The following is a 13,099-nucleotide window of genomic DNA, read 5'->3' as shown; positions in this document are numbered from 1 at the left end:
ATTTTTAAAAATCAAATCTTCTAAAACGAACTAAAAATGAACTTAAAATTACCTCTATCTCAAAAGCATTCTGCAATAAAATATGGTTCAATTTTGATCATAATCTCATGCGTATACAATTTAGTTGCTATTTTAGGTTGGTTATTATTGGCACGAGCTTTTAAAGGAAAGAAGCATTCTTAGATTATCAGTTGTCTCTAAACAACCAGTTCGCAGATTTCGTACAGAAGGTGTCTCCGGTGGCGCCCCTCCCATTAGCCCTTCCCATGCCACGTCAGCACTAGCCCTTCTCATTCCACTGCCACATCACTAGCCCTTCCCACTGCACTAGGACTTCCCACTGGGACTTCCCGCAATAAAATTAATAAATTCACAATTAAAATTAAAATTTACGGAATTAAAATTTCGACACGAGCCGATATTTATAGAGTTTTTTTAAAATAAAAAATAAAAAAAAAAATCGCGTGGGACGTCCTGAGTGGGACGTCCTACCCACGCCATAGTGGCGCCCGTCGGCAGTCAGGACGTCGAGCCGAGGGGCGAGGCCATCGTCAGGGGCACTCGGGACGGGCGTGGGCGCCCTTCCCGCCCACTATGGCGCTTCGTCAGGTCGCCCCGTCCCCTGCCGGGCGAGTGGGAGGGGCGCCGGTAGAGATACCCTTAAACAATCAACTCAAAGTTCCTAATATTGTAATAACCCAAATTAGTAGTACTTGTTTCTCCACTTGGGCCTGATCAATAATTTATGGACCCCAAGATTCTTTGGTGTTACACTATCTAACTAGATTATACATCATCATATACGGTTTGGTAACTATAAAATTGTTTTGAAGAATATTTAGAGTAGAAACATCAATTAGGTCAGAGGATAATTATTATCCATGTGTGACGGATTTATATGTACTAAAATTGAGGTTTGGCAATTAATTTGTTACCATCCGAGAATGGGACGTGATTTTGGTGCGCAGTCTTAATCATACAGTAAAGTTGAAGAAAAGGTGAAAGGTAGATAGGAGTCATGACTTAGTTAATAAAATATTTCTGGTGGGGTTTGAATTACCAAAATCACAATAATAAATGAAAAATTATTATTAATCCTATTAGAAAAAAACATAAGGGAAAAATCTAAGGGCTATCAATAAGTTTTAATAACACTCCCTCCGTACCCCATTAATTGTCCACTTTGATTTCCACACGAGTTTTAAGAAATGTAAAGGAAAATGGATTAAAGAGTTAGTGAAATATGAGTCTCACTTTTATTTATATGTTATATTATAAAACGTGAGTAAAATAAGTTACTAGAATGTGAATCTACTTATCATTCATGGAAAAAGTTTAAATTGACAATTAAGAGCATCCGCAATGGTCGGCTAGCGACCGGCTAGCTGATTTGTCGCGCTAGCCGATCGGCTAGCCGAACCATTGCAATCGGCGAGGACGAAATCGGCGAGCGGATCGGCGTGGGCTGGCCGACGCTCGTCCGCTGGCCGAGCGCTGGCCGATCGGCTAGCCGCCATTGTGGCGGCCCGATCGGCCAGCGCTATTTTTTAATTTTTTTTAATTCTTTTTTTAATTCTTTTTTAATTCTTTTTTTTTAATTTTTTTTATTCTTTTTTTTATTTTTGAAAAATTATATAAACGCGATTTTCTCTATCTCTAAATTTCTGTACAAGAGCAACATCTAGCGATGGACAACGAGACCTCCGTTCGGCTAGCGGCAAACTATAACGGATTCAAGGCATACTAACATTTTTTTATGTATTATAAATTAGTGAGGAGTAGAGTGGGGCGGTGGCTCGTGTGTGGAAGCCCGGATTTTTTTTTTATTATGCAATTTTTTTTTATTTTTAGTTAATGTACTTTTTTTTTTAAAATAAAATTAATGAATTTTCCTGTATATGTCTCGTAAATTTAATTCGGTAATTTAATCATGATTTTAATTCCGTAAATGTAGTATATTTTGAATTATTTTTATTACGGCTGTGTATTTATGGCTACTAGCCTATGGCTCGCCTAAATCTGATGTGGCAGGTGGATTTTTTAGTGTTGCTGACGTGGCAGGGGAGAGAATGGCTAGCCTATTGCTGGCCTATGACTGGCCTAAGCACCATTGCGGATGCTCTAATGGGAGAATGACAAAAATAGCAAAAGTAGGCAATTAATGGAGAACGGGGAGTAATATATTCTGGCATACCCTTAGGAAACAAATACCACTCCAACGACGTCGTGTGCTGCTATTCTGAAATATTTTTTTTTATTTTTGTCTTATATAAGAAAAACATTTGTCAGTGACTGGATACATGTCTTTGTGTGATTGCAAAGTTTTATACTAGAAGATATCGTATGAGTCAGTTTCTTAAATATGCACGCAAAGAGAATAGGATAAGAAAACAGAAAAAAGTAGATGATGATAACAAGAAAAAGCAAAAACAGATTCTACCAATTTTTTATATATATCCATGAGATTTAATACTTCTTTACACACTCATGGCTTATACCATGTAAACTATCCAAGAATTTATCAGAAAATAGAAGCCATCACAAAAATATGATCTTACAAATATTTTCAGTAAACGTGGTGAAATTATTCCACCATCTCCTTAGAGACTCATCTAGTGCAGGTGAGTTTGAAAGATAATATGCTGAAACATCCTCTTCCAAATCTGCACAACCATTATGACATGAAATTTATGTGCATTGAAGCATTGAATACAAGGATGAATAACACAGATTTACGATATTTACGAATAGATGACGAAGAAACTTAGGCGTCTCTCCCTAGAGACCCGGAGGAATCACTCTGGCTGCTGGAACCGGAATGACATTTGGCCCAGCTCCAATGCTGAAAGCAATCCAATGGTATCACCTGCACATCAACAGGGATCAAAATAAAAACAAAGCTACGGGTAGGGAGGGAAGGGAAGAACCTTCCAGCAACTGCCACGGTTAAATCTGCTGTGAATGCCCTCCAGCCGAGGAATGATCTGCCTAAACGTCGGCCTATCAGCTGGATTTTCACTCCAGCACTCTTCGATCAACCTGTAACAAGCCGTGCATTACACAATCATGCTGATATGGCATCACTATCATTGCAAGAATTAACAACTGCAGCCATTAGTCGGTCTTAAATTCAAAGACTTTTATAGTTTGGTTGCTTCATCTTACTCTTTAAGACCATTGGCATACAATTTCATTGGGGCCTTAAAAGGAGGGCGTTCTTTTGCAACACAAGATTTTGGCACTTCGTGTTCTTGCTTCGTACTGAATGGAGGGCACCCCTCAATAAGCTAAGGTTGACAACCACAAAAATATTTATTTGTTAATGCAGAATCTTTTGGTACCAATCATATTATGTAACAGACAGAGACAGAGCATGCAATTCAAATATTAGATTGCTCTGCGCAGGGAAAACATGTAGAAAGCAACGGAATAGGAGTAAATTGTGAAAAGAAGCAAATCCGCCATCGCTGCCACATAAGAAATCATGTCTGAAACAAGGTCATTTCTTTCCTTGTGAACAAACCAAACCCATGTGTTACTATAGGCTCGTTATAAACATTCTAAAACAAACCGCAAGTACCTTCTCAAAACAAGCATGTAAGTTAGAAAGTCCATTACCTCCTGTAATATCAAGGCAAATGAGAAAACATCTACTTTGGTGTTGTAATCTTGATTTCTGAAAACCTCGGGAGCCACATAACGACCTGTTAATACCCATGTTACATTAGACAGAATAAGTAATTAACTGTGGTACAATGAATCGAAATTCACCTAAGGGTTTAGAATTTACAAATAAGTGAATGTTTTATGCCAGAGAATTCAAATTGGAATTTCCACCATATAATATACAATGAAGAACCTTTTATGGCAAGTAGGTCAAACATCTGGCATACTTACAGGTACTATCGTGACGGGGCAGAGACCTCTCTTCTTTAACACTTTTTGCAACTTTAAGAAGCTTGCTAATTCCAAAATCTGCAACTTTCAGGTGTCCAGAATCATCCCGCAAAATATTTCTGTTATCTTAGTCAAAATAGAAAACAAAATTCTATACGAAGTTACTGAATGAAAACAAAATGAAACAGATCAAGGCGGTTCATCATAAAATATTGAAGTTGGAAACCAAAGCTTACGAAGGTTCAAGATTGCGATGAATAATAGCTCCAGGTCTACGTTCATGCAAATAGTTCATTCCCCTGCAAGACGAAGTACCGTATTGATTCAATTCTCAGATTCAAAAATATTTTTATCTAATTCCATCTGAGAAATTTGTTTGTTCATAGTGGAAATGAATGAGTAATTCCACCCCAAGAATTCTTTACAAACCAACTACTCCACCCAAGTTATTAAATCCTCGCCCTGAATTTATTCAGACAAAAAAAAAGTTAATAGCTACTTGAGTTCTCATATTTTCTAATGAACCTGGCAATATCCATAGCAAATCGGATAGCTTTTGCAGGTTTTAGCGAACCTTTTCTTTTTAAATATTCGTGAAGATCGCCCTGCACATGCAAGGAACAAGTGTAATTCTGACGTCAAGATTGATCATTCAATGATCCACAAAAAGACCACAGAACTCGATAGCAAAAAAGAAATGTTCCTAAATCCTGATGGATACCTTTGGTAAATATTCAGTCACAATCATCATAGGACTACTTTGTGTCACGGCACCAATAAACTGGACGACATTTGGATGCCTTATACTCAGAAGCAAGGAAAGCTCGTCTCTAAATGACCTCCTGCAGAAACCAAGGTACTTAGAGAACAGCGAATAGAACGAAAGTTCCAAAACAATGAAAGCACTCGTTCAAGGACCTCACACTTTATTCTCGTCAGCAGCCCCTTCATAGAATACCTTCACAGCAACTTGTGTTCCAGCCCAAGTAGCTAACTTAAAGGTTCCCTGGGAAATTTCTTTCCATCAGGTCAACAGTTATAAAGACTAGGATAGAAAAATGAAATATGACTTAACAACATAAATCTTGCTCCACAGAAAGAGAAACATGATATTGAAATTCAACTGAATCATTGTTACGACTAACGATAAAAAAATTCTAATCAGACTTATAAACTATAGGCACAAAGCAACTTTCTCTTCTGCAGTAAATCATGCTAAACAGAACAGAGACAAAGTGGTGATAAGAGTAAAGTACCTTGCCTATTTCTATACTGTTTGTAAGATCAATTTCTTTAGGATCAATCTCATAATCGGGTAACTGACCAGGATTTTCTACCCGCATCGGAGCCAGCTAAGACAGAAAACCACAAGCAGTTATCATCAAGATAAGTAAAAGAAACAGAAATAGTCTACAACTTTGATCCTTCACTCGATGAAAAGACATGACTCATAGACAGACGGACTCACCACTTGCTTTGCACCGTGTTTCTCCAATAGTTTGATCACATCATGCTTCTTATAGTGTATGGCATCTGCAAGAGGCTGTTCAAGCAAGTCAATTTGTTGGAAATTGACAATGATATTCACCAAAAATTTCACAATTAATTACCTAAACTAACATTCATCAAACATGTCCAACTATACAACAACATCAGCTAAGAAACAATACAGAGTATAACAGTTATACCGTGCCGCTCCAGCGGTCTTTGAGGTCTACATGAGCTCCATTTTCAAGCAACAGCTCAGCAACATCACTGAATCCCTGGCACGCAGCGATGTGAAGCGCGGTCCGATTATCGATATCGCGGAAATTGACGTCAGCGCCGGAGTCTAGAAGCTCCTTGATGCCATCCAAATCACGCTCATTGGTCATATACATTAGCTTCAAGCCAGGATCAATGTCATTCACATCCTCACCTTCGTTGCTTTTATCTCCCCTGCCGTGGGGCGCCATGGACGATTAGGGTAGAAAGAGTCAATAAACCCTTTTCTCCAGCAAAATCACCTGCTCTTGATCCAGATTTGGCACACCAATAATCAAATTCGTAGTGATTTTATCAAATACTCCTATAAACTAAAGTATCAAGATTTTTCAAAGCGATTCAGTCAATCAGATCATGATGATCATCGCCACAAACTGTTGAAGGAATTTTCTTCTTCATGCAAGAAAGGAGAAATCTGAGACGTGGGAAGTGGTTAAAGGATATTTAAGACGCTGGAGATAATAAATACTGGATTTTATTGAAGTGATCGGTAAAGATGAAAAGCTACAAAAGATAAACCCAAAATTCAACCAGCAAGATTGCGTTTCTTACACTTTTTCTACTTTTTTATTGCTCTCGGTTTACCGTTTTTCTAACCTTAAAAAAAATATAAACGTGCCTCCATATTTTTCCTCTTCTCAAAATCTATGTTGTCTCTCTTTTTCATTCTCTCAATCTTCCAATCTGACAATGAAATTCGACGATTCCGTTCATGTATCTTTTCCGGCGACTTATCAAAAGGTTAAATTTTTTGCAATTATTCTTCAAGATTTATCTGAGCAGGAGTAAAAATCTAAACTTTGGAATTGGGGAGAAGTAGATCGATGCCAACATAGAGAGAGACGGACTTCCGACGCGTGCGGCGAAGCAACGGGACCGCACTGTGACGGAGACGATGGCCAGAGGCGATGGGTTCTGAGCGAGATGGTAGGCGGCGCGAACCGAGGTGTTACGGCGATGTGTTCCAGCAGCGACGCAGATCGCCGAAAAAGAGGGTTATTGGGAGAGAGAGAGAGCGAGCGATTCAGAGGGAGATTGAGGAAGATGGTGATTTTATTATATTGGAAATTTGGAGAAGTAGAGTTGAGGAAGATGGTGACTGTAGAGAGAGAGAGAGTATATTAGGAATTTGTAGAAGAGAGATGCGTAGCAATTAACAACAGGAGAGAGAGAGAGTTGTAGAAGAGAGATGATTTTATTATATTGGAAATTTGGAGAAGTATATTGAGAATTTGCTTATATTGAGGAGAGAGAGAGCAATTATTGTTCAAGGGTACTTTAATTATTAATTTAAATTAGTGAGGTTAATTTTGATCATCATAATTTTATTCTTTGTTGTAACTTAGTGTACTAAACACTTAAATAGAATAATTCATAATTATCTTAAACTATCAAACACCCAATTAAGATAAATAAACTAATTGAAACTATGATAAATATCACAAATTATATATGTCTAGTCGAAACATGACATAGCTATCAAACAAGGCCTTAGTAGTAGACGTATGAATATAAATTACTACCGATTAATTACAGATTTTTCATTTTTAGAGGACCACCAGTACAGATAGTTAGTCTTCCAATGAAAGAACAAACTCTGTAATGATAGATAGTTTAACTAACTGAAAAGCAATATTGGTCAGAAAAGTGTTCGAGACATTCAATGATTAGTTTAGCAGACAAGTGAGAATTCTATAAAGACAGAAAATGACACTGCAATCAACCACAAGTAATCTCCCAAATGAAACATATTTAAAGTAGTCAATACCTTAATTAACTAGACCACAAACTACGGCTTTAATTCAAAACCCTCTTTTTTTCTTCCCAAACATCTAATTTAAGCATTCAAAGCTTAAATTTTAAAACAAGTAGATTTTCTTTCCAACATGTCACCAAAAACATCAACATGACAACACACATTATTTAAAATCTTATACCTAAAAAAAAGGCAAATTATCAAATAAATCATTAAAGATGGTTAAATACTAGTCCGTCCCACTTTTTTCAAAATCTGAAAAATAAATTACAAAATTTTGAATATTCACATTTATCTCATCCTTTCATTTTCCGGCGAATTACGAGCTAATGTGACAGCCAGTTTAAAACACACGAACATAACGACATTAGGCAAAACGACAACGTCTTTGGAAATGACATTTTGTCAATGTGTTTTAAACCGGCTACCACATCAGTGCGTAATTCGTCAGAAAAGAGACAGATATGACAGTAAAAATCAAATATTTTGTAATTATATTTTTCATATTTGATATGTCAAAGACTGAGTCAGAATTTGACCATCTTTCTTGATTTATTTGAAAAAAAAACGATGAATAATGCAAGTAATTGCATGCATGCAATGTGTAAGAAAAACACAAAAAAAAACTCTAAAAATGAAGCTCAAACATCACCGGTCGATCCTACAAATTATTCAACAAAGATGTCACAAACATCCCATCATTTTTTCTAAATGGTTAAATTAAAACTCCAAGCCCCCTAATTGAGTTAATACACTAAAATTACCATCACCAAAAAAAGTAAAAAAGCATTAATTCCATTAAAATATGTGTATGTGTATTTGGGGTTAAAACTTCACTTCACCCGAAAGGCGAGCTCCGCCCCTGCTGCATCCCGCCGGCGCTGATCGCCGCCGCCCTCCGCGGCGGCGACGGCCGATCCATCTTCGCCTCATACTTCTTCTCATGATCCCCCGACAGCATCGGCTTGGTCTCGTAGATGTCCGAGACCGAGTCTATCTGATCGTCCGCGGGCCCGAGCTCCTGGAGACGGAGATCGTCCGCCCAGATCAAGGGGCTTTTGCCTGAGCTGGGGGTGGTGTATTGGACGGATCTTTTTTTCCCGAGAAAGTTGTCGGAAACGGGAATGAAGGATTCCCTCTCCATGCTTTGGTGGTGGAGACTTTCGAGATGCTCGCTGCTGCCGTAGATGTTGAGGTCTTGGAGGGAGGGGAAGCTGAGGGTTTGGGCGAAGTCGGGGGCCGTTGCGGTGGACTTGTTGTAGCTGCCGGAGCCGTCGCCGGCGAGGACGGTTTGGCAAGCTTTTTCGAGAATTGTTTGCATGTATTTGCCGTGAGCTTCAATTCGGAGTTGAAGGTGTCTTTGGACCTGTTATTTTTTTTTTATATTTTTATTAATTTGTGAAAAATGGAAAATGATAGATTAATTTATACATACCTCTAATTGCTCGTGGAGTCTTCGGTTGACTTCCATTTGCATCCTAATTGCATCAGTGATGTGAGCATTATTGCCACTGATATGATCAGATCACACGTACCAATTTTGAAGATGCAATTCCAAAGAAGAAATCAGATTTTTTTTGGAAATTAATTTTGAAAGGATGTAGAATGTTTTTTTTTTTGTTGGGCACATGTGACAGTGACAAATTTAAAGATTTTGATTTTTGGAAAACCGTTTTTCGTCGAATTTAACGAATTTAACGATGGAAGTGGAAGTGAAACACGTACTCGTTCATGCTTCGCCCCATCATTCCAGACGACGATGCATTGTTTCGTTGGAGATCGAGAGATGAGGCTGTGAATAAATCTAATTAGATTTTATGTGTGTGTAATAAAAAAAGATGAATCTTTGTGTGTGAAAGTAATAAACTTGGGAATAAAGTCACCTCTCATACCATCTTTCATGGAGTGATCATTGAAATCCTTGTGAGGCTGCTTTCCCAGCCTAAATTTCTAAATCAAAAAATGACCCACAAATCAAAATCAAATCTTTGAAACAACCCTACTTCGGAAACTCGAAAACGATTAAGCCAAGAAATCAAAATAGAAGAAAGCATGATAAAAATAGAATCTTGATAAAAAACCTGAAGATGACTCTTGAGATGGTAAAGAGTGAGACCCTTCACCCCCATAACTCTCATAATAGTCTTCGGCGTCGCCTCTAAATTACAAAAAAAATCCGTTCTTTAATAAATAAATAGATAAATTTTGAAGATAGATAGGGCGAGGGACGAACTGTCAGGGCCGCCGAGCTGGGTGACAGCGTCGACAAAGCGCTCGTGAAGCTCGACGGTCCAGCGAAGGCGGGGCTTGGGATCGGTGGTGAGGACGAGGCCGGAGTCGCCTTGGACGCACATGGGACGCTCGTGGGAAGTCATACTTGATGGCTTCTTCGGGTGGAACATTATTCTCGATCTCTCTACTTTTTTCTCTCTCCTCGACCGCCCAGAGATGCAAGAACAAATGCTGTGAGAATAGGGTGCGGATATGAAGAAGGGTAAGGGAGAAAAAGGGGTTTGCTTTCTCAAATACAATGAAACTATGCTTATTTTTAGACTTGATTAACTAGATTTTTGAAATTTACATAAAGTTGGGATGAAACAAAACAAAAAAGAAAAGAAAAGAAAAGGAAAATCAGTTTGTGTTATCCACAAGCTAGCGACGAAAAAGAAAAGGAAAACCCTAGCTATTTCTTTTATTCAATAAAGTGGGACATTTGTAGTATAAAATTAAGCACGGTTCCGACACTTAATTTCCTATTATGTATGGTTAATATTTGGATTATGGAAAATATTTGACATTTTGAAGCAAGAGCATTGAACTTATCTAGATTTGGCATTCATGGTTTAGTTTGGGTACAAATTAGAGCACTTAGTAAAGTCAAGTTTCGTCTTAATTGCCTTTTACTATATCAGTAACACCCACGAATTAAAAGAAAATTCGGAAAGCTTGAGTTTTTACATGTATAATTATACATATGGGTGTTTTAATTTAATTTCTGGTGAAAAAGCAAAGGTTAATATGGACCATCTCTTCTATATTCTTGATATATATATATCCGTCTATATAAGCGCATCATTGAGTTTTTGTAATGAAATTATAAAACCCTATAATAGAGGGTATTTAATGGGCAATGTGAACAGTCTATGAGAAGTAAATTAATGCGTGCACATCTTCTAATTAATTAACTGTCATAAATGTATAGTACTTAGTAAATAATTGCAGAGTCCTGATCAATTATATATATGTCAATAAGGAGTATAGTATTTATTTATAAACATAGTGAAAATGTATGCATACAATATATGTATGGAGTATTCTTTTCATGTTAACAGTATAACTAATTACATTAAATAATGTAAGAAATCGATTCCTAATCATAGTTCGTTATAGTAACATAATGGCTCTAAAATTCATGCAATGCTATGATAATATATTGGAGGTCACACTTTGATGTTGAGTTGGTATAGTAGCCTAGGAGTAGCTAGGACCATATTTTAGGTTAAGTTAATTATTTCATTAAAGTAATAATTTCTTTTGTTGTCTTTCGTGGTACGACCCCTTTATATGTTACTATCATTAACCACATAATCACTTCTTTTCAGTCTGTCTCTTGAGTTTTAAATGAGACACAATCCCACCCTTCAGCCCTACTGTCTACTTTTAAATTCATACTAATATCTATCTCTATATCTCAACTTGTTACTAAATTAGTTCGAGTTCAATTCTTTAGCTCCGTCACTTTTAAATTCATACATATTCGAGCTCTATATTTCACCTTGTTATATTAATTTGAATTCAATTTTTTAGCTTCATTCACGATTTAAAGTCTCCCTTTAATTTAACACGAGTTTTAACAAATATGAAAAAAAAGTAATAAGAAAAGTTAGTACTCCAATGTATGTCCCACTGTATATATATACTCCAAATTAATTTTAAGTAGAATGTGACTATATTAATTTATATAGTGGAATATGAGATCTATTACTTAAAATAGAACTTTAAATTGTGGATGTCCCAAAATAGTAAATTGAGATATTATTTCGTAGACAAAGGTAGTACTATTTACATGCACTAATAGCTAAGTCTTATGATATTTTTTATTTAAAAGAAAAGCTCAAAGCCAACAAGTTAGCCAGTATCAAAGTTTGTAGCACCCAAAAAACAAAACAACCCAACTTAATTAATTCTCTTCTACCCGATAAGAAACTAATTAAGAAATACAGTTAAAATGACATTTAATGCTGTGTAGAGTAAAAAAAAATTGAAAAGAGAAAATAAGTATTTATTTTCTATAAGGATGTAAGGAAGTAACTAGTAAGATAGCCACAAAAAGATAGAAGGGGATGTGAAGCTCAGTCCATAAAGAGGCATGTGTGTGTATGAGAGAGAGAGAGATGGTGTGTGTCTGTGTGTTTCAAGCTTTAATTTTGGGTAGCTCTAATCTGAATATATATATGATGCTTTTGTGGAATAGAAGATTGTCATTCCATGACATGCACACAACCAAAAGTTGACCCCACCCTTCATTTTATTTTTTGTCTCCTTTGCTAATTTTGAAATTTACTTCATATTTTAATTTGAATTTACAAGTATATGTTTTAAGTGATAGCCATAGCCTAGTTTATACTACTAGCATAAGAAAAATGGAAGGGTTAGGCTACAAATCTAGTTTAAAATAAGAATATGTGATTAACGTAACACTACAAAAAAGTTGTGTTTACCGAGCACTTCAGAAAAATAGCATATACTAAGCACAAAAGGTGCTCGGTAAATGCTTCATCTCAATATCGGCGAGTACTTTTGTTAGCATAATAAATTTGTGATCAACAGAACACTACAAAAATTTTGTTTACCAAGCACTTCAGAAAAATAGCATATACTAAACATTTTTTAAGCACAAAAGGTGCTCAGTAATGCTTCATCTCAATGTCGACTGTACATGTGTGAGCACAATACTTAAATATGACGAATTTTATGTTAATTATGTCATATTTCATTGTGAAAAATAATTTATTAAAAATAGTAGGATTTTTGTTTCTTGTGGAGTGATCTAACATTAAAACCCAAGATATTTATTGTGTTTAAAATCCTATCCTTGTTGGATGCTGCAAAAAGAGGGGCAAAAATATATTATACCAAATTTTGTAATAAGAAGAAGAGCCGTTTAAAGAAAAATTAAAATTTTTAATTTAAAATTTGAAGAAAAATATCATTAGTAAAAACTTTTTGGGAGATTCAAATGCCCACCAACACACCATGTAGATCTGCCCACAAGCAAATTGTTTAATTTTATGTGTATAATCATTGCTCATAGTTTTGTTAACGTTACATTAATTAATTTTTTTATACAAATTTAGTTTAATTTTAATATATTAAAAAAATGTCATTATCTCATTAATTTATAAATCATTTCGATTATAATTTATAAATTTATAATTTTAACATGTTTGATGTTATAGATAAAATGAACAATTCATGTTTTGATTTTAGAGTGAACTTCAAAAATGGTCCCTGGACTATGGGTTTATCTCGAAAATGGTCCCTGGACTTTAAAAATATCACCAGTAGTCCCTGGACTAAGGGTTAACATAAAAAACGGTATTTTGAGACGAAAATGCCCTTTTGAGGGGTTTTTGAGGGGTTTGGGCAATTTGGTCTTTTTACACTTTTAACATTTTAAAT

At 36.0% G+C, this 13,099-nt stretch overlaps 2 protein-coding genes across 8 annotated transcripts; both read right to left on the bottom strand.

Annotated features, from left to right (window-relative positions):
* Window positions 1-2,411: 2,411 nt before the first annotated feature.
* Window positions 2,412-6,209, bottom strand: LOC125213341 (integrin-linked protein kinase 1-like). Of its 4 annotated transcripts, none has more exons than XM_048113844.1 (13): window positions 5,586-6,204; window positions 5,366-5,440; window positions 5,154-5,249; window positions 4,821-4,903; window positions 4,619-4,739; window positions 4,423-4,502; window positions 4,134-4,196; window positions 3,898-4,016; window positions 3,619-3,704; window positions 3,166-3,287; window positions 2,928-3,039; window positions 2,746-2,842; window positions 2,412-2,663 (listed from the first exon to the last, which is right to left on the bottom strand). In XM_048113844.1, the coding sequence occupies exons 1-12, from the start codon at window positions 5,850-5,852 to the stop codon at window positions 2,765-2,767; spliced, it is 1,302 nt and encodes a 433-aa protein (XP_047969801.1). In that variant the 5' UTR covers window positions 5,853-6,204; the 3' UTR covers window positions 2,412-2,663; window positions 2,746-2,764. The 4 variants fall into 4 exon arrangements, 3 of the variants coding, with proteins under 3 accessions (XP_047969801.1, XP_047969792.1, XP_047969811.1); XM_048113835.1 differs by having other exon boundaries at window positions 2,746-2,866; window positions 5,586-6,202; XR_007174899.1 differs by lacking the exons at window positions 2,412-2,663; window positions 3,166-3,287 and having other exon boundaries at window positions 2,746-2,866; window positions 5,586-6,209.
* Window positions 6,210-8,052: 1,843 nt separating this feature from the next.
* LOC125200269 (myb family transcription factor IPN2-like) lies at window positions 8,053-9,940 on the bottom strand. Of its 4 annotated transcripts, none has more exons than XM_048097977.1 (6): window positions 9,651-9,940; window positions 9,499-9,575; window positions 9,301-9,367; window positions 9,143-9,209; window positions 8,853-8,928; window positions 8,053-8,783 (listed from the first exon to the last, which is right to left on the bottom strand). In XM_048097977.1, the coding sequence occupies exons 1-6, from the start codon at window positions 9,817-9,819 to the stop codon at window positions 8,256-8,258; spliced, it is 984 nt and encodes a 327-aa protein (XP_047953934.1). In that variant the 5' UTR covers window positions 9,820-9,940; the 3' UTR covers window positions 8,053-8,255. The 4 variants fall into 4 exon arrangements, with proteins under 4 accessions (XP_047953934.1, XP_047953980.1, XP_047954029.1 ...); XM_048098023.1 differs by having other exon boundaries at window positions 9,310-9,367; window positions 9,651-9,939; XM_048098072.1 differs by having other exon boundaries at window positions 8,853-8,895; window positions 9,651-9,938.
* Between the last annotated feature and the right edge of the window lie 3,159 nt (window positions 9,941-13,099).

The sequence above is a fragment of the Salvia hispanica genome, chromosome 1, assembly GCF_023119035.1.
Source record: "Salvia hispanica cultivar TCC Black 2014 chromosome 1, UniMelb_Shisp_WGS_1.0, whole genome shotgun sequence".
Lineage (NCBI taxonomy): Eukaryota > Viridiplantae > Streptophyta > Magnoliopsida > Lamiales > Lamiaceae > Salvia > Salvia hispanica.
Note: the sequence above shows the minus strand (reverse complement) of the source record. Positions and strands in the feature narration are given on the sequence as shown.

Bases quoted from the DNA above. Each gene is read 5' to 3' on its own strand.
- LOC125200269 (XM_048097977.1), bottom strand. From the start codon at position 9,819: ATGTTCCACCCGAAGAAGCCATCAAGTATGACTTCCCACGAGCGTCCC. The intron at 9,368-9,498 runs GTTTTTTATCAA...TTTTTGATTTAG, and splicing joins ATCTCAAGAGTCATCTTCAG to AAATTTAGGCTGGGAAAGCA. The intron at 8,929-9,142 runs GTACGTGTTTCA...TGATCATATCAG, and splicing joins ATGGGGCGAAGCATGAACGA to TGGCAATAATGCTCACATCA.
- LOC125213341 (XM_048113835.1), bottom strand. From the start codon at position 5,852: ATGGCGCCCCACGGCAGGGGAGATAAAAGCAACGAAGGTGAGGATGTG. The intron at 3,040-3,165 runs GTAAGATGAAGC...GGCTTGTTACAG, and splicing joins TATGCCAATGGTCTTAAAGA to GTTGATCGAAGAGTGCTGGA. The intron at 2,867-2,927 runs GTTCTTCCCTTC...GTTGATGTGCAG, and splicing joins ACCGTGGCAGTTGCTGGAAG to GTGATACCATTGGATTGCTT.